Source organism: Homalodisca vitripennis, chromosome 8, assembly GCF_021130785.1.
Source record: "Homalodisca vitripennis isolate AUS2020 chromosome 8, UT_GWSS_2.1, whole genome shotgun sequence".
In the NCBI taxonomy this organism is placed as follows: domain Eukaryota; kingdom Metazoa; phylum Arthropoda; class Insecta; order Hemiptera; family Cicadellidae; genus Homalodisca; species Homalodisca vitripennis.
This window is the reverse complement of record NC_060214.1, coordinates 73364619-73387056: the sequence shown is the minus strand read 5'-3', so window position 1 is coordinate 73387056 and position 22438 is coordinate 73364619. Positions and strand designations below refer to the sequence as shown.

Sequence of the window (22438 nt, the reverse complement as noted above, 5' to 3'; positions counted from 1 at the left end):
ATACATTCACTTTAGCCATTAGTCTACTATTGGCCATTAAAATGTACTTCCAGTCCAAGGTATTTCTGGTGCCTCAATTGAGTTTACTTTATTGCCAAAATTTATAAGATTTTAGTTTTTAATTTTAATTGAAAGTAAAAGGTAGATAGTAACTTTATCTTTGATATCTGGATTACGGTATGGCACAAGCACTGTATACGTAACATTTGATAAAACGTACCCTTAACAGTATATTTTTTTTTTTTTTCAAAAAAATTATTTTCTGACATGGATATTTCCTCACACATGCTCAACAGCGGTTGCAGAAAAAGTTAAAATAAGAAGTGTTATTACTGCAAGCTTAATCTATGCTCTCTACACTATAAATATAAACAAGTTAATAATAGTGGTTAAATTAATTAAATGTATGGTTGTGCTGGCATAAAACCGTGTTTACGCATAGCATTTGATTATATTTTACAGGGTGTTTTAATTAATACGAATAATATTTATTTGCTGTAATTCGACTTTAGAAACCAAGATGAGATTTCCGCAAATATAGACTAGTAAAGTGTATCACGGAGGGGCTTTCAAAATAAGAATAGGCATACATATTAACCGGAGACCCTAAAAATCCACGTAATCATTCTGTAAAATCGATCCTGCAGTATGACGTTATTGAGCACAACACAGAAGCACCATTAGTTTGTTATACAACAGCATATATATATATATATATATATATATATATATATATATATATATATATATATATATATATATATATATTCGTGACAAAAATCATTTATTTCATTGTGTTATTAATAACTTATGTTTGTTTTTTTTTCTAGTATAAAAATACTTCCGGCAATGGCTTTCGATAACCTGAATTCTCTAGAGACATTGAATCTTCAAAACAATAAGCTCACTCACATACCAGAGGAGATTATGGAGCCCATCGTAGATACGCTCAGAGTGGTTGATATAATGGGTGAGTATACAAAGAATAAGTAGTTACTTTTATAAGGTATACATCTATTGTTCAAATCTCCAGATTAATAAACCCACTCACATACCAGAGGAGATTATGGAGCCCATCGTAGATACTCTCACAGTGGTTGATATAATGGGTGAGTATACAAAGAATAAGTAGTTACTTTTATAAGCTGTACATCTTTTGTTCAAATCTCCAGATTAATAAACCCGCTCACATACCAGAGGAGATTATGGAGCCCATCGTAGATACACTCAGAGTGCATGATATAATGGGTAAGTATACAAAGAATAAGTAGTTACTTTTATAAGCTGTACATCTTTTGCTTCAAATCTCCAGATTAATAAACCCGCTCACATACCAGAGGAGATTATGGAGCCCATCGTAGATACACTCAGAGTGCATGATATAATGCGTGAGTATACAAAGAACAAGTAGTTACTTTTATAAGGTATACATCTATTGTTCAAATCTCCAGATTAATAAACCTGCTCACATACCAGAGGAGATTATGGAGCCCATCGTAGATACACTCAGAGTGGTTGATATAATGGGTGAGTATACAAAGAATAAGTAGTTACTTTTATAAGGTATACATCTATTGTTCAAATCTCCAGATTAATAAACCCGCTCACATACCAGAGGAGATTATGGAGCCCATCGTAGATACACTCAGAGTGGTTGATATAATGGGTGAGTATACAAAGAATAAGTAGTTACTTTTATAAGGTATACATCTATTGTTCAAATCTCCAGATTAATAAACCCACTCACATACCAGAGGAGATTATGGAGCCCATCGTAGATACACTCAGAGTGGTTGATATAATGGGTGAGTATACAAAGAATAAGTAGTTACTTTTATAAGGTATACATCTATTGTTCAAATCTCCAGATTAATAAACCCACTCACATACCAGAGGAGATTATGGAGCCCATCGTAGATACACTCAGAGTGGTTGATATAATGGGTGAGTATACAAAGAATAAGTAGTTACTTTTATAAGGTATACATCTTTTGTTCAAATCTCCAGATTAATAAACCCGCTCACATACCAGAGGAGATTATGGAGCCCATCGTAGATACACTCAGAGTGGTTGATATAATGCGTGAGTATACAAAGAACAAGTAGTTACTTTTATAAGGTATACATCTTTTGTTCAAATCTCCAGATTAATAAACCCACTCACATATCAGAGGAGATTATGGAGCCCATCGTAGATACACTCAGAGTGGTTGATATAATAGGTGAGTATACAGGGTGTTTGAAAAGTATGGGTACGGCTTAATATTTTAAAAACCATAGGGTAACATCTATAAACTTTGCACAGTGTCGTATGGCTATGTAAACTATGTTCCCTTGCTATTACCATGACATGCCAACTATGGGGGACGGCCCATCGGTATCTATTGTGTTTTATTTATTGTAAGTTATAAATTTATGACATAATTTTCTTTTAAAAAAAGTCAGTGAAAACACATTGGTTAGTGGAGTGAAACGCCGCCTACCGCATCAGAATACGACGATCCAGTCAGAAATGGCAGCGCATAATGTACTTCACAATGTGTACCTAAAACAACCCGCCATTTCTGATTGGATAAACATTTTGAGATGCGGTTTGCGGAATTCAACTCTACTAAGTGAGCTCTTTCAAATGAGGTATCACTCGACCCATGCTTCAATTTAAGATTTCCATGTTTTCCTCTGTGGGCCGTCCCCCCATGGTTGGCATGTCATGGTAATAGCAAAACATAGTTTACATAGCCATACGACACTGTGCAAAGTTTATAGATGTTATCTCCTATGGTTTTTAAAATATTAAGCCATCGTACACTCATACTTTTCAAACACCCTGTATAAAAGAATAAGTAGTTACTTTTATAAGGTATACATCTATTGTTTAAATCTCCAGATTAATAAACCCGCTCGCATACCAGAGGAGATTATGGAGCGCATGGGTGAGTATACAAATAAAAGTAATTATTTTTATAGGTATATATATCCATTGTTAAAATTTCCAGAGCAAAGGACGTCATGGAGCCTATCGTAGATGTAATAAGCACACTTACATAACAGAGGAGATTATTGAGCCTAGTGTATGATTGCTCAGATTGGTTGATATATATTTAACTTTTATAAGGTATACGTTCATTGTTAAAATATCTACAATAGTAAGCCTTCTCACATACTTGAACAGATTATGGAGCCCATCGTAAATACACTCACAGTGGGAACGGTAGTTAGCTCACAGTATTCAATGGAACGGTAGTTTTTTTAAAGTACCCACCCCTTTTCAACTATTCTAAAACCAACGAGATATGCTAGGCTTTGGTATTTCTGCCGAAGCAAATTATAAATCTAGCATTTGATATTTATTGTGAAGCATGAGAAAGGATATTAAGTAGGTCTATAAAACTTAATCACGCACATATAAGTGGAACGTAATTTTAAATCGATTAAATCATAGTTTTCCCGTATACATTATGTGTAATTAGTATGCAGATAAGGGGTTGGTTTTAGTTCTTAGGCTTATACGACTTACCCGTTTATGCCATGTAAATTAATCAATACCAAGTACATATATATATATATATATATATATATATATATATATATATATATATATATATATATATATATATATATATATATATACATAAAAAGTAAAAAATACAGAAATGTTCAATAACTTGTAAAACTGCAGGTTAGCTGAGATGACAATTACAGAACTGTACTTGGAAGATTCACCACCAGATTTCTCTTATTGTTCAAGTTCCAAGGGGATGTGCCATAGAGAGGTTCTAACGTATTAAATAATATGGCAGTATTAAAAATAAATACAAGTGTGTGCCGCATATGGCACTCTGCATGTTATATGGTTAAAGATGTATTAATACATATTGTTATGTATGCTATGTTCTGTTATCACTATTTAAATATGACATATCTGAATATAATTTAATTTTAAAACTGTGGAAAATTACAATTTACTTTTACCCAAATAATATTAAATTGATTATTTTGGTTGAGGGTTGTTCAGTAAAATATATTAACTATAAAATACAAAGATTTGCCATGTTATTGCTCAGGTCACCACAAACATATTTCACCATACGAACAAGGGTTTCTGATGCTTAGCCCACCTGTCTTTCTGTATGTGTTTTTATTAAATATTTATATCTTAAAAACTAATAACTTCAACTATATCAAATACTGCTTAGGTTTTTATGATAACAAGGCCAGTTACCGAAAGAAATATCAAAATATTATTTAGTATTTTCAAAAAGGCGCTCATTAAAACTTTTCAACTATTCAATATTTTTAAAACCAGCAGGTTTTCTCAAAAAACACGTGAATTACAGTTTTTTATAAGATATTATCCCAATTCTATTGACACCAAAATTATTAAAATGCAATAATAAAAACTGATTTAGAGCAAATTTACTGTGACAAGACACGGCTCATATTGTTGGCCCAGTGAATAGCCAGCAATATAAAAAGGGAATAAACGGCAGCTCTTATACATACACGATAGAAAAATTTCCATTTCTTTTAAGACTATCTTTTCGATTTTCAGACAACCCTCTGGTCTGTGACTGTCAACTGCGGTGGTTCCGGGACTGGCTGAAGAACCTGAAGGATAAGGACGACGAGATGATGCAGAAGAAGAGGACCTTGTGCACGATGATGCCCGAACACCAAGAGTACTATGTGCAGAATCTGCCTCTGGAGAAGATGAACTGTGTGAGCAAGAGTCAAGTAAGGGGCGGAGCCTCGGCCTCAACGTGTCTACTGCCGGCAACCTTTCTGACACTCGCCTGCTCAGCCCACACCTGGACTTAGACCCTGACTCCACAGGTGTCCAATCATTCTAAACGTGCTGGAATCAAGTGGCAGGCAATTTGTAAAAAAGCAATCAAACACCCGTGTACGTTGTGACGGTTATATTGTGATCCAGACCAATCAAAATCAAGGGACTTCTTTCTCCTTGAGTGCTTGCCAACTGTAGCCGAACTTTAAATGATTTTGTCGCTAGGAAATGAAACGGTGATTTGTGATTTTCAAAAAGTTGCAGTGAAATATTCAACCGGAATGATGATTGACTGTACATTTATGTCATGTACTTATTAATTTCAAAAAATTATTAATGGAATTTGTTTTAGCAAAAAATTATATCGAGTGTCCAAAAATCTTACTAATCAATAGGATGAAATGTTATGGATCCAAAACGCCTATGTTTATCATAGACCTTCAATATATTATAATCAATCTACTAATTGGTATTGATATGTATTTGTAAATTATTAATTGAAAACAAATGCATAATGCCATAAAAATGTAATTCATAATATTATGGCTAGTTTTGAATTAAATATATGGCTCAATAAGCTTTGAGCCTTATGGAAAAGATTGTTTTCTGCGATACTTCCTTGTATTACCAAGTGAACTCGGGCACATATTTGGTCTAAATTTAGTCGCTATCTGTGAATACACTTCTTTATTCTTTTACTCCCAGACCTCTCGATCTGAGTACACTAAGGTGTTGCGTAACCTGAAGTGTTGTTCAAAGCGATAGATAGCGTTTCACTTTTTTAAATACTCGTATATCTGTAATAGCTATTTTATGTCTACATATTGGATGCTGTAAAATACCAAAAAATGCACATGCATTATCAATTTAATGAGTTTCAATACTTCTTACGTTTCTATAATATATTTACACAACCTGCACAAACTTAAAGTATAAACTTTAAAAAAAATCCCCATAAATTATTATTGATTTTATGTATAATGGCTTTATAATTAGTAGAAAATTTTTATATTTCTGAAATAAATTGCGCAAACAAGCTCTAAAAATAATTAATCTGCGACAAGCCATTATTAAAATTTAAAAAAGCCTTCTACTTCAACCTGTTTTAGTAAAATATTTAAAATTACTCAGCAAGTAATTGTAAGTACATTGTTTAATAAGCCATCAGGCAGATGGGCATAGAACTAGCAATCATTAATAATGTTGGTATGAATTATTAATCTTAATAATTCTGACTCATTAACATTCGATTATCGGATGGAATCGTGTTAGGAGTTAATTGTATTATTACGTGTCCTGATGGTAACAACATTGGTATTATTTTAACCGAACTTGAATGTTGTTTTAAAAGTCAATCTTTGACACGCTTCTTTCAAATGTGTCTTCGTAGACTTCGCTGTTTTTTAAGCTTTTAGTCATGATGTGGAAGAGAGAGTAGATACTATAAATTAGTTCTTTGTATATAATAGGTTCGACCACAAACCATTGTTCATAACTCTAAGTGTTCCATCGCTGGCTTCAACTTTATGTAAAAATTAGCCTAGAATAGATTTCCAACCCTTGATGTGCTTCAATGGGTGTTCTTTTAATCAAAATGTATTTTTAACTTAGCTTTTGGTAGTAGTATGTGTGATCAACATTTTTGGAACTGGCTCTTGTTAGATTTTACTTTATAGTAGGTTATTTTCTGAATCGTTATTAGTTTTCTTCCCGTTTGTACGCGAAACGCAACATCACAGACTTGTAAATATTTGTCGTGTCAGTTAGCTCTTTTTTAATCTCACCTAGAAAATCTGACTCTATTCTTTAACTATGTTTCGTAGTGTTCTTTTGTATAAAAATATGTAAATGTATTTTTTTAATATAGAAGTTAGGCCGCAACTAGGGCGAAGAACCATTCAGAAACATATCTAAGCACTGGGGGGGCCAAAATAGGTCTAGCATAGCCCTTACCTGTGGCCAGATCCACCCAGTGTATACAATTTTGTACATTCCTGTTAAATTTTAAAAATTAAAGTTGTTATCAATTAGATAGTTATATGTAAACTTACATATCAGTGGTAACTTACACATATCTCTAATACATATCATACAGTATATTGTACAAATACTGAAGCCAATTTTGGTGTATCTAAGTGTGTGAGTGTGTGTTGTCCTGTTTTCTGGAGTCTCTTTGTCTGCTAATGTGTCTTATCAGTGATATACAATTACATATCATCCAGTGATAAAATTATAAGTTATATCTAATTGTATCACGTATGAAAATCATTGTAATGCAGTGTGACTGAATGAATAAATTATTATTAAAAGTTCCTGCTGTGTTTTTGCAAAGGATTCCTCTCTTTACTGTTAGCTTAGCTGAAAGGTGCTTGTCATTAAAGATATAAAGAAGGTATTGTTTTCAGTAAAGTAATTACTTACAGGTACCTTTACAACGTCAAATTTATATACTAGCTGTATTAAGTTACTAATATCAAATCCAATATTTAAATATATTGCTAAATCACACGGTACTTATTTCAAGACGTTTTCCTTAATTTACTGTAGTTCATTCCCCATATACACAAATACAAGTATTGGTTAAGTTTTATTATGTAAATTAACGATTTTTCCATCCAGAATTTTAAATTTCCGACAAATCTTACCTTAATGTATTCATCTACATAGTTTACGGTAAAGCATTTGAGAATATTCAAGAGTTTCGGAGGTAGAATATATTGAGTAATAATGTATATATGGATGTGTATAAGACCTCTGTCCATCAATAAGGAGGATAATTTCATCTATAATAAATAATCATTGACGATTTAGTAAAATAATTCTATATATATTTGCTATATAGGTTATGCTAAATTAATCGGTATTAACTTGAAGTGTGGAACAGTCGAGATTATTTCAAAAGAATGATCGAAGTTGAAACATCTCAAGATATATAATTATGTCAAATCGAACAAGTAGTCTTAATGGTTCACAAAACAAACTTAGCTCTTATAATCCAGGAGCATTACCTTTGTAGAAGACTATACCTTGAAGTCCTGGAAACTGAATGTCTAGCCTAAGAAACCTCAGCATCAAAAGTAGAAAACTGGATTTAGGATATAGAGGGCTTTACGTCTATTTAAAGGATCTGAGATTTAAATCATATTAACTCATTTGGCCACGAGGCTTAATGTTTAGTTCAGAAAGATAGGCATTATTGCAGGAAACGTGGCTCTACGTCAGATAGGCAACTCTCTTGTCCAGGGGACTGTATACAGATGAGCGGGACCATTGATATGATTTGAAAAACAGAGAGCACTATCCGCTCCCTGCTACTCAGTGCGTAACAGTATTGTCTAGTACTACTCAATGCCTGCTACTCAGTGCGTAACGGTACTGTCTAGCACTACTCAATACCTGCTACTCAGTGCGTAACGGTACTGTCTAGCACTACTCAATGCCTGCTACTCAGTGCGTAACGGTATTGTTTAGCAATATCCGCTCCCTGCTACTCAGTGCGCAACGGTATTGTCTACCACTAATCAATGCCTGCTACTCAGTGCGTAACGATATAGTCTAGCACTATCCGCTCCCTGCTACTCAGTGCGTAACGGTATTGTCTAGCACTACTCAATGCCTGCTACTCAGTGCGTAACGGTATTGTCTAGCACTACTCAATGCCTGCTACTCAGTGCGTAACGGTACTGTCTAGCACTACTCAATGCCTGCTACTCAGTGCGTAACGGTATTGTCTAGCACTACTCAATGCCTGCTACTCAGTGCGTAACGGTATTGTCTAGCACTACTCAATACCTGCTACTCAGTGCGTAACGGTATTGTCTAGCACTACTCAATGCCTGCTACTCAGTGCGTAACGGTATTGTCTAGCACTACTCAATACCTGCTACTCAGTGCGTAACGGTATTGTCTAGCACTATCCGCTCCCTGCTACTCAGTGCGTAACGGTATTGTCTAGCACTACTCAATACCTGCTACTCAGTGCGTAACGGTATTGTCTAGCACTACTCAATGCCTGCTACTCAGTGCGTAACGGTATTGTCTAGCACTTTCCGTTGTCTGCTACTCAGTGCGTAACGGTATTGTCTAGCACTATCCGCTCCCTGCTACTCAGTGCGCAACGGTACTATCTAGCACTACTCAATACCTGCTACTCAGTGCGTAACGGTATTGTCTATCACTTTCCGTTGTCTGCTACTCAGTGCGTAACGGTATTGTCTAGCAATATCCGCTCCCTGCTACTCAGTGCGTAACGGTATAGTCTAGCACTATCCACTCCCTGCTATTCAGTGCTTAACGGTATAGTCTAGCACTATCCACTCCCTGCTATTCAGTGCTTAACGGTATAGTCTAGCACTATCCGCTCCCTGCTATTCAGTGCTTAACGGTATAGTCTAGCACTATCCGCTCCCTGCTATTCAGTGCTTAACGGTATAGTCTAGCACTATCCACTCCCTGCTATTCAGTGCTTAACGGTATAGTCTAGCACTATCCACTCCCTGCTATTCAGTGCTTAACGGTATAGTCTAGCACTATCCACTCCCTGCTATTCAGTGCTTAACGGTATAGTCTAGCACTATCCACTCCCTGCTATTCAGTGCTTAACGGTATAGTCTAGCACTATCCACTCCCTGCTATTCAGTGCTTAACGGTATAGTCTAGCACTATCCACTCCCTGCTATTCAGTGCTTAACGGTATAGTCTAGCACTATCCACTCCCTGCTATTCAGTGCTTAACGGTATAGTCTAGCACTATCCACTCCCTGCTATTCAGTGCTTAACGGTATAGTCTAGCACTATCCACTCCCTGCTATTCAGTGCTTAACGGTATAGTCTAGCACTATCCACTCCCTGCTATTCAGTGCTTAACGGTATAGTCTAGCACTATCCACTCCCTGCTATTCAGTGCTTAACGGTATAGTCTAGCACTATCCACTCCCTGCTATTCAGTGCTTAACGGTATAGTCTAGCACTATCCACTCCCTGCTATTCAGTGCTTAACGGTATAGTCTAGCACTATCCACTCCCTGCTATTCAGTGCTTAACGGTATAGTCTAGCACTATCCACTCCCTGCTATTCAGTGCTTAACGGTATAGTCTAGCACTATCCACTCCCTGCTATTCAGTGCTTAACGGTATAGTCTAGCACTATCCACTCCCTGCTATTCAGTGCTTAACGGTATAGTCTAGCACTATCCACTCCCTGCTATTCAGTGCTTAACGGTATAGTCTAGCACTATCCACTCCCTGCTATTCAGTGCTTAACGGTATAGTCTAGCACTATCCACTCCCTGCTATTCAGTGCTTAACGGTATAGTCTAGCACTATCCACTCCCTGCTATTCAGTGCTTAACGGTATAGTCTAGCACTATCCACTCCCTGCTATTCAGTGCTTAACGGTATAGTCTAGCACTATCCACTCCCTGCTATTCAGTGCTTAACGGTATAGTCTAGCACTATCCACTCCCTGCTATTCAGTGCTTAACGGTATAGTCTAGCACTATCCACTCCCTGCTATTCAGTGCTTAACGGTATAGTCTAGCACTATCCACTCCCTGCTATTCAGTGCTTAACGGTATAGTCTAGCACTATCCACTCCCTGCTATTCAGTGCTTAACGGTATAGTCTAGCACTATCCACTCCCTGCTATTCAGTGCTTAACGGTATACGGTATATAGTCTAGCACTATCCCTGCTATTCAGTGCTTAACGGTATAGTCTAGCACTATCCACTGCTATTCAGTGCTTAACGGTATAGTCTAGCACTATCCACTCCCTGCTATTCAGTGCTTAACGGTATAGTCTAGCACTATCCACTCCCTGCTATTCAGTGCTTAACGGTATAGTCTAGCACTATCCACTCCCTGCTATTCAGTGCTTAACGGTATAGTCTAGCACTATCCACTCCCTGCTATTCAGTGCTTAACGGTATAGTCTAGCACTATCCACTCCCTGCTATTCAGTGCTTAACGGTATAGTCTAGCACTATCCACTCCCTGCTATTCAGTGCGTAACGGTATTGTCTAGCAATATCCGCTCCCTGCTACTCAGTGCGTATCGTGATTGTCTAGCACTTTCCGCTCAAAGCTATTCCAGAGTGTGGTGTGATTGTATCTGGCACTATTTTCTCACTGCTACTCAGTAACTGTGTTTAGCATTGTCCATACACTGATATTTTAAACCCTGATTTAATTGAGAATGGCAAATTAAAAACAGTCGTTTTAATTTGTAATATATTTTAATGTTCAGTACTTATTAAATATAAACACCGTATTAGCTAAATAGATTGAAAACTTAAATTCAACTGTGGTGGACAAAATTATGTTTTATATTTGAAACTAAGCAAACATTTTATTATCTTTTGTACCTCAATTGCAATCCACAATACGTTATCGCAATTTGGTAGACTCTTTACTCTAATTGTACATTGTTCCTCCGTCAATCTTTCTTGAAATAAGCACATATTGTGATTTGAAGGACATTAACATTAACATTAATTTTTTACATAAAATATATAGGTATTTTTAATCATTTCAATATTTAATACATTTGGTATTGTTCAAGCAAAACTTAAACCACAACGGTACTTAACATTCCCTCAATGGTAATTATATGAGGAAACAAGAATCATTTTAGGACTGATTACATATTTGGGACAAATTTGTTTAACGCATGACATATATTTTGTTTAGGGTATAATTTATTCATGTATCTCATTTCAGAACCTATAAATCGGTGATGACACTTATTATAGTCAAGAATGGTTATTGACTTTTAGTTTTATTGATAAAAACAAGTGTGTGTTTTAGTGATCTGCTATTTCGTAAACAAAAAAGAAATACTCAAAAGATTAAGATAGGGACTTTGGGAGGTAATAGGGCAGAGCCGTTTAGTCAAAAATATTTGAAATCAACCAATCTTGAACATTTCAATTTGAAAACTCACATCTAGAATGTAAGTTTTTTTATTGTTATCAAATACGTATGTATAATAATAGTTTTAGATACTTAAAAACGCAAAAAAATGCTTTCAATAAAATGAAGTTTTGACTGGAGTAAAATACGTCGGATGTAGAGTATATCGTAATATAAGTTTAAGGAAGGGAAAATAATGTTTTTCTTCAGCAGTAACGTGATTATGACAAAGAGGATTAGCGTTAAAAATGTTTTAACGTGTCATGTCGCCAGCAGATGTGCTGTTTCGGTGTTTTAACACATATTTCCTTCTTTACTCCAGGAATATTAATAGGTTCTTACGTAATTTATCAGATCTTAACTAAACGCAACGCATTTACGTTACATCATTATAAGTGAGTTATTTTTATAAAGTAAATGCTATCTTACATTGCTGTATATAAAATGTTTTGTAATTTGAAAATCACAAGCAGACACTTACATCTCACCTGCCGATCGCATAACTGAAGTTATAAAATTAATGGAATCTAGGAAACTAAATTTTCTCATGTTACTATAGTTTAAAATCTTTAAAGAATAAGATCGCTTTTGGACTTCTGGAAACATATTTGATCACAAATCTTTTACCCAGTTTTGGGTGAGCATTCTTGGTCATTCTCATAATTCTACCTAGTTGTCTTAGAACAACTTACAAACCCTTACAGACTCTAGGTGCTATTAAAATAAGGAAAGGGACTTTTTTTACATAATAATAACAGTACAATTCTCAAAAACTTCAAAAATCTGAGAAGTACTGTGGTCCAAAATGTTGACATTGTGGGTGGCCATCAAAGCCTCAATGTTTTAAATCACAGTAGCGAAACTATTATTAATCATTAGTAACAATTTTCCATTCTTTATTCATATTTTTAAAGGGCACTAAGTGAATATTGCTTAGTTTGGTTTAAAAAGTGTAATACGTCATTCAAGTTTCGAGCATAAGTTAACAGATCTTGTGGCTTACACGAAGAATAAATCTTGTTGTAAAAGTCTGAAATGTCTTAGCTATATCTCGCTATCAAAAAGGATTCATTTTCATAAGAGATTTTAATAGGTTTTTGGTAAGTTTAAAAATACTCTAATGATTCAACAAATTATAGAGCAGTTAATTGTGCTATAAAATCTAGTACTGAACCTCATAAGGTAATATGGTTTCATTAATATTGTACCGTTTTACTGGCACATGAGGGGTTAGCTTTGAAATTTAAATTTTTGTGAAGGTTCAAAAAGGAAAATAAAATCTTCTGAAATAAATAAAGTTCAAACTAAAATAAAAATTCTTTTTGAAAATAATTACTGGATTTAAAATTAAAATAAAAACTTCTTGATGACTTTTAAATTCAAACTTGTAATATATTCGTCACTCAAAAATGTACAAAGTTCTTACAGCTTGTCTTTTATTCAACTTTCAAAATTCAAAACTTTCACACTCTAATCTGATCTGGCAATTCTTCACTTTAATTTATCTTCAAAATTCAATTTCATTTTGTTACTAATTTTCTTTACTTTACTTTAAATATTACTTCTTTTCAGTGTTAGAGAAATAAAGAATTCTTCAGTGTTAGAAAATTAAATATTACTTCTCTTCAGTGTTAGAATGTTTAATTGCTGAAAGCATCTGTAATAACTACAAAACTCTTTTAGTATTTTTACATAAAATTTTATATACATGTGCTCACTGCACCAACAAGTTTTATATTGCACAGATTACAAGGACAGTAATTTTTACAATATTTCTTTCCCCAACATTGTTCAAAATAACAAAGAATGAATATTGACTGGACTCCAGTTAAAAGGTTTACTTACCCGCAGGTTCGATGACGATTAGCAAGAACAACTCTAAGCACTTTCAAAGACTTTACTCGTTACTGTTTCTACAGATCAACGGAGACGGAAGGTACGGCACGTCTACCTCACCCCATCTCTCAATTTCGTTATCAAATACTCGCATCTGCGATGCGCGCCTCGCTGATAGAAGCCTCTTTTGTACTGTCCAGTCCTTATCATTCTTCTGGGCCTACTCCTTCCACCGGTAATCCAGTTACCCCAGAATTACAATTTAATACAATTGGTACAATATCAATGATACTTTATGAGTGACGGGTTGATAACGTCTTTCACTATGAAAGACAGAAAAATACATTGAAGACTGTTGAAGCAATTGGAAAATATTGTAAATTGTAATAAATGTAATTAAAACAATACTTTTCTAATATAATATGTTTTTAACGAGGCCTTTCGAAACCAAAGGTTTCATCATCAGGGCTTTCCGTATAGTAGTAAATAAATTGTTTACTAAAATTTACTACTATACTAAAATACAGTCTAGTGTTCTTTATGAAGAAATATTTTAAAAGTACTCGCTAGTAATAAATTATTTATTTTTGCATAATAATAATTTACTAAAGTTATTATATGATAATGACCATTACCCATAATCTAGTAATTGAAGTTTAATAAACATTCGGAAAGTGATTTTTGGAATGCACTAATTATGAATTTAAAACAGACAAACATGGTGTTCTTGCAACAATGAACCAATGTTGTTGTAGCATAAAATCGACGTTCTGCATTGAAATGTTTTAATTTTGTGTTCTATAATTTTAATTTACGTATTTATACTTCTCTTTATACTCTCAGCTTTTATTATATGTATCGCATCATATGAATCGCCTTTATTGTTATAAAGATATTTCAACGTTACGAAAATAAGAAAAAAAGTGCAATACTACAGAAATCTATTTATTCGTAACAGTCGTAATAATACATGTACAGTCGACGTTTAAACTTCAGAAATAACTTTTATCTAAAATATAAAATGTTACTGAAGTACCATAATTGCTTTTAATAAAGTGCTTGCATTAAGTTTTAATTGACTCACTGTTTTAGCCATTAAGCAAAGAGGTGCCTTAATTACATTTAGAGGTCCCTGGTGGGAGACTCAGGGTATAGAGTGCCGTCGGCATAGTTAATTTGACAAAGCTGTTGTATTTGATGTGTAAGCTACCGTATTAACTTTTAACCCCAAAACACCTGGGTATAAAAGGTAGGGATACAATTAGTAAGGATAGTATTTTCAAACATCTTTTTCATCAAACAAATTTTCTAACAATATAATGTTGTTCTCAGTTGATTAACAAGCTAAATTAAATCAAATGATTGTTATAACTCACAATCAATGCTATCAAATAATGATAGATGATGCTGTTAAGTAGGCTGCTTTAAAAAAATGAAATATCTTTATTACCTATAGTAGATTTTCTAAAATTTTATATCGCTATATTTTTATTAAATCGTATACAAAATAATAATAACTTTATTTATTTTAGTATATTATGTTTCTCAAATATTTTATATTCGAAGTTTGAAATAGCCGTGATTTAGGAAAAGTTGTTTTGTAAGATATTTTGCTCTAAATAGGTATTTGCATTATAAAAACTATATACCAAATTTCAAATGATTACAGCAAAATTGTAGTAGTCGTATATAAATGTAATAAATGTCGTAAACTCGAATAACATTAAATATACAAACAATTCCAACGTCCATACTGAAACTGTATTATTTTAAATGGAAAAAAACCTAAGTTTAGTTCACATTTAACTTTGAACAATGTTTTCATGTGACAGTATATTTTTTCATCAGCGGATAAACCAGAAAACAAGAATGTACCAGAAAGAGGAGTGACGTAGCAGCAGCACACTTTAACCTGTCTACTATCCACTACTACTGATACTATCCTATCGTGATGTGTATGTGTGTGTGTGTGTGCGCGCGCGTGTGTGTGACCCATGTGGATAAGATTTTATTAATCATCTGAGGATGGAAAATGTAGTGGACATTTACAACATTTAGGAACTGTTTGACAAAGTATAGTAGGCCTACCACATTTTAGTTAATTATATAGTTATATAGGGGCTATATAAAATTAATTATAATTACAAGCCATTATCAAATTCAAATTACTTAAATGGATTGAACAAGTTTACTTATGTTTGAGAAAATTTTAAGTTTCATTATCATAATATGGGTTTTCTGTATCCAAGAATAATAGAACCTGTAATGGTTGGTAGAGTTGTGAGACGCCTTATATATAGTATAAAGGTATACATTTTTGGATTACGCTGTTTCTATAATAATAATAATTATTATCTCATTATTGCATTCTTTTAACAATTTTTACATCGTATCGCAATCGTCAACAGTTTGTCAGTTTACACTATTTCATCTACACATTCACACAACCTCATACTCACCTCAGATCCAGCAATCTCAAATATCCCAGCGGCTTGACATGAATTCATCAACAGAGTAGAAAGCCTTGGACTCCAAAAGGATTTAAATTGAAGTCGCTTTTTAAATTGATTTTAATTATTTTTAAATTTGTATTTCTTCAACGATTAATCTGACACCAACTTCTTGCGGTAGATGCTGCGCTAATGTCAGTCTGCGTTGATGAGTTCGTAAGTTGTCCCTGCCTCTAGTTTCATATTGATGAACGTTTCTGCCACGAAACAAGGTGCACCTTGATCTCCAGTACATGATCACCTCAAAAATATAGAGGCAGGGCAAAGTCAGCAATCTCAACTCCCTGAAATATTCCCTACACGACTCTCTGTAATTCAAATTTTCAATGATTCTGACAGCTTTTTTCTGGAGTCTAAATCTGACAGCTTTTTTCTGGAGTCTAAAGACGCGCTCCATTTTGCTTTTTGCACAACTTCCCCAAAATCTCATTCCATACGCAAAATGAGGATGGATTAGGCCATCGTAGGCCATTCTTAAAACTTCAGAGGAACAAAATTTTGCTAGATTGCTTACAAAATCAAGACATCTTATCCAATAAAATGCTAGCTTCTAAACTCAATAACTGCCGTAATTTTTAATAGATCTAAACAAATTTTGGTACGCAGGCAATATTTCCACGTTGCCCGGATGAGATCGTTAGCCAGTCATAACACATCATATAACTATTATGTGGGTGACTGACGATCGCATCAAACGCTTCTTGGTTTGTAAAACTACAATATTTTACCTTTGAAATAATTTATCATTTAATACCATTAATCTTTTCCGTACCCTCCTATTTGGATTCAATGATAACTTCTATCTACAATTGACTGTGCAATGCCAGGAAGGAAACAGGGAATCAAAACAAATGTCTGGGTTTATTATTCTTCTAAGTATAATACCAAAATTTGACACAGATAATCTATTAAATATGTGGGTTTACCAAGAGTTGGTATTGGTTTTTTTAACAATACCGTTGTTACATATTGTTATTTTCATATATCTATCAATATTTCATGTCTAAAATATATGGGCCATTAGGCTGTTTATGGTTAGATACCCTCACATGTAGAACAAGACACATCATAAATAGAAGTATAATATATATTTTAAGTAATTATATGTTACCATATTACTGGAATAATAACAAAAAGGAATAAGAATTTCAATGCAAATACACTTACTAATAGGTGGGCGATCTTCGTAACCTCATTATAGCATCACTGCAAATATTATATGGTGTTATATTTTGTATAATTTTATTCTCACAATAACCACCCCAAATAACGAACACATCAAACCCGATTAGTAACGAACATGGTATATTTTCAGGGCATCGGAGCAAAGCTTTATATTTCAAGAGCTTCATTCGTTTTAAAGTTCCTCTAGTGATATTCCAAGTAGGCCTTTAAAGTTATTTTGATATTAGTTGTATCAAAAGTATTTGACGACCAGTTTCGTTGCAATAAATATTTAACCCTTTCATGAACTCACTAATTATTTATTATTCTACTTTTGTTGATATCTACCTATACTTTAGTTGTTTTTTATGTAAAGTACAATTTATTTGAATCATTTTTCTGAGTTGTTTCCATACTTGAGTAATTATTGTTGTTTGTTAATCTTTATTTTTATTTTTTGTTATGTTTTGGATATTTATAACTTGTTATATCTTTGGATACTTATTATTTATTATCAAATTTTTGTATAGGCCTACCTATTTTGTTACTTTATGTAGATTTTTCATCTGATTGTATTAAATTTTTTTCCCCGCTGTATTCTACCATCTATGCTTGTCTTTGTAAATTGGCTGCTGCCGTTGGAAATAAATAAATAAATAAAAAAAACTCACGATCCAAGAACTGACAATAAGTTTGCATTCTATAAGTACACAACATAGTGTTTCTTGAAATTTATACAGAAATTTCCACAAGATTAAAAAAAAACTTAAAACAATCGTTAGACGAATAGCCACAATCTTAATTCAGCGTTAGCCAAGCATATACTGACCGACTAAATGGAAGAAATTGGCAATTATCTTATTCAGATTTAGACTGTATGAGGAAGCTAAGAAAATATGTTAATCTTCTCCTGCCCCTCCCCCCGCTCAAATTTCAACCTGCGATAAAACAAGCGTCGCTAATGGTTTATTTATTTATTAGGAGAAATTAGTCTATAAGCTGTAATAAAAACCATATTACGTGCTTATAAAATGGAAATTACCTCACGGTCCTTTAAGATTCAGCGCGGATCCTTTTTCTCGATTTTATGTGTATGCAAGTCTATACTTTAGCATAATAATTATTAAAATAGCTATACAAAGCAAATTTAACAAATTCTTTATTTTTAAAATTAAAGTTACTTAAACCTTTTGCACAACCATTTGACTTAACTATATTACGTGGTAATACAAATTATTACAATTTCATTACTGAAATACTGTTATGTAAATGCAGTTGTAAATTTCGTATTATTTGACCGCTTTGAGACATTATTATTTATTTCGAAAGCGAACAGGTTAAAACACCAGGAAAAGTGCTTAGCAGAGTTAGTCATGATAAATTACCCAGTAGGCAACCATTACACGCCCCGTTGCCTTGGCAACCGGGTGAAAATACGTGGCTAGATGTAGCTTAGTTACCATAACAGTATAACAGTAATATACCCTTATTAAGTGTACAAGACGTATTAAGAGATTTGAAATATTTATTACTCATAGCAAATATTTCAGTTCGATCTGGCTTTGTGTTCACTAAGCATAATATATTTATGTGAATGGTATAGCAATTTAAGTAGGTTATGAGATTTAAGAAGTTTCAATAGAAATCTTCTGATTAAATTTGCCCTCATAACGGGTATATGTGGGAAGTATTTTGCATTTTATAATCCCTAGAATCCAAAACCATCATATGCACAATGTTTATATATTTCTGGCACACTATATCTACAAAAGATAAGAAATATTGGTTGTGTTCAATTATTGGAGTTGATATTAAGAATAGACTTATGTACCTGGATGTCAACCATCTTTCAAATTCTCGTGAAACCAATATAAAATCTGCCTATCAATGAAGAAACTTTTCACAAGGAAATCACAAAAAATCTCTCAAAATTATTTAAATATCTGCATGAAATCAATGGAAAACCAGTTTTAAAAAATCTGTGACAATCAATGAAAAATGTGTTAAAACAAGTAAATAATCTTTTACAATCAATGAAAAATATATTGAAATCAAATCTTCTTCGAATAAACGAAAATATATTACAAATGTTGTCTAATCTGCTTCTAAATCCTATAACAATGTTGTATAATCTGCTTTCAAAACTCTATCACAAATTTTGTCCTAATCTACTTCCAAAAATCGCATTTGTAACTGAATTTTTAAAATCCATACTGATAACTATATTGTTATTGGCACGTTTCAGGGTTTTTTGTCACGTTTCACGTTGTTGTTGTCTCATCTTATGTTAATCTTATCAAATTTTACTTTAGTGAATTGATAAATCCTTAAAAACATGCTTCACCTTTACAGGTCCTTACATTGGATTCTTACGATAGAAAATATATTACAGAATTTGCAAAACAACTTGAAAAAAATAGATCACATTGTAAAACATTTATTGAAAACAATCAATTGAATCGATATTATGAAAATGAAAGTGATAAAAGAACCAGGAATTAAATGACAAAAATGACAAAATTGGCAGCAATCTCGATCAAAAATGCATACAATTATTACATAAAAAATAAGGTATAATTCTGTTTTAAAAATATAGAGAATCAGGTAATTCTTCAAAAAAATTTAATTTTAAATAAATCTTTAAAATATGTTTACTTTCCAATTATTTAAATAAATAGATAGCCATTTTCTCTAGCCCTCTGGTCCAGTTGTCTGCAATTGGTCGTTGAGTATTCTTTAGCTCATTTTTAATAATTAGTGTATTGCTTTCATTAAGAGAATTTTTTAAGAGTCAGTGTACATTGAGTTAACATACAACATGGTTGTTCTTGTGCTTCCTTACTTATGCGTCCTACAACGCTGTGGTATTATTTGCTTATTTTAACTTATTGTAGTTATGCTCTAAGTTCTTCACCTGACGAAAAGATCAGATTTCAGATATCGAAACGTAGTGTTACCTATTTTTACCAATGAACGTTGGGAAAAATTCTTGTTTCCTTCATAGTAGCTACTAATTATTTCATATATTAAGTTTTTTTTCTAACAAGCAGTTCAATTGTATGTTTTTTATTGTTATTGATACAAAAACTGGAATTTATACTTTGTAAAATGTTTTATTTATGTTTCAAAACGCATAAAGTATTTCATTGGTTTAGAGTAGAGGTAGACAATACTTCTCCCTTTACTCTTTAGTATACTGCTAAATCCAGAAATACTTAGGAGTTTCTATTTTCGAAATAGTAATGTAGTGCAATTGTGATCTAAGGAAACATTTTTAAAATTTGCAATATGGAATTTGTATGCATGTACTCGTATTTATAATCAATGTTTGGCAATCTACAGTGGGGTTTTAGTAGACGGGTTTAACATTGGGGTAACATTTTAAGTTTTAAAAGTTGTTGCAATGTTTCTCTGTAACTATGAGATCTAGAGCAAACATTGTGGGATACAAAATGAATTTAAATTAAATCTGGAAATAAGTCCAAATCAATAACTTGCTATGCCAATATTTTATAGAGATATGAAAGGAGAAATATGTCACTATTTTCACTTCAATCTAAGTTCTACACCTTGGTATAAAATTAGCAACTCATCGATTAGGATAGTCATGACTATAAGGGTTAAATTTGTATTTTGTACATTATACAGTAAATCTCCTGTATAGAAATAATAATTAAGGTTAACAAAATATTTGATATAGTTCATAAGTCTTCCGAATCGGTTATAGAAGTTAATATGAGGATATATATTGAACGTATAAAGTTATTTTATTATTAACTTTAATTCATTACTTATGTTACAAGTTAATAATATATTTATTTCCATATACAAAACAGTTGATAGATTTTTTAAATGAAGATGAGTTTGGTTGTATGTAAAGTTGTTATAACTACTTTTAGTTTGTTTCATTGGTTTATTGATAGATTTTTTTAAAATGAAGATGAGTTTTGTTGTATGTAAAGTTTTTATAACTACTTTTAGTTTGTTTCATTGGTTTATTGATAGATTTTTTAAATGAAGATGAGTTTGGTTGTATGTAAAGTTGTTATAACTACTTTTAGTTTGTTTCGTTGGTTTATTGATAGATTTTTTAAATGAAGATGAGTTTGGTTGTATGCAAAGTTGTTATAACTACTTTTAGTTTGTTTCATTGGTTTATTGATAGATTTTTTAAATGAAGATGAGTTTGGTTGTATGTAAAGTTTTTATAACTACTTTTAGTTTGTTTCATTGGTTTATTGATAGATTTTTTAAATGAAGATGAGTTTGGTTGTACGTAAAGTTTTTATAACTACTTTTAGTTTGTTTCATTGGTTTATTGATAGATTTTTTAAATGAAGATGAGTTTGGTTGTATGTAAAGTTTTTATAACTACTTTTAGTTTGTTTCATTGGTTTATTGATAGTTTTTTAAATGAAGATGAGTTTGGTTGTATGTAAAGTTGTTATAACTACTTTTAGTTTGTTTCATTGGTTTATTGATAGATTTTTTAAATGAAGATGAGTTTGGTTGTATGTAAAGTTTTTATAACTACTTTTAGTTTGTTTCATTGGTTTATTGATAGATTTTTTAAATGAAGATGAGTTTTTGGTTGTATGTAAAGTAATTGTAAAGTAATTGTAATTTATTCAGCAATTACAGTATTTACACAAGCTTTCATATCATCCAAATACACAATAGTGTTTTTTTTTTCTAAAATTTAACTTTTGCAGTTCAGATTGTTCGTTGAGCTTGTTCGGCAACAACTAGTAGTGAAACGATTGCGATATCCGTGAGCCAAGCTCCACAACAAGTCTGCAATAGACTGTACTTGACGTTGCGAAACTTGACGCTTCGAACTCATCTTAAAATTTAAATATTATTATTAACTGACTGTTTTCAAGGAATTCGCTCATTTCGATTAAACCGAACTGGAGCAGTTTTGAAGTATAAACTGTTGAGCACACTTTGCGTTTTGAACCTTTAAATTCTGAAACTTCCTCTTTGTACATTAATTTAGGTACACTGTACTGATAAATTATTTTGAGGAGAATAGATTAAGATAGAAAATTAAAAAAATATAACCTTTACTCAAAACACTTCCTAAATATAACGTGTACAACATAGAAACTTTTAAAAACGGTTACCAATATTTATAAAATCATATAATATAATTCCTAGTGAATTAGGTAATAAAATAATTCAAAGTTCAAGAAAGAAATCTGTATATATTAGAGCAGTATTGAGGAATGT

At 32.6% G+C, this 22438-nt stretch overlaps 1 protein-coding gene across 4 annotated transcripts in view; it reads left to right on the top strand.

The window, feature by feature from the left end:
* LOC124367704 (slit homolog 2 protein) overlaps positions 1-7098 on the top strand; it is a 510187-nt gene extending 503089 nt beyond the window's left edge. For all 4 annotated transcript variants that reach the window (XM_046824774.1, XM_046824775.1, XM_046824776.1 and 1 more), the window contains exons 7-8: positions 831-970; positions 4553-7098. In XM_046824774.1, the coding sequence (XP_046680730.1) occupies positions 831-970; positions 4553-4818 (406 nt within the window). In that variant the 3' untranslated portion in view covers positions 4819-7098. The remainder of the gene's footprint in view (positions 1-830; positions 971-4552) is intronic.
* Positions 7099-22438: the final 15340 nt, after the last annotated feature.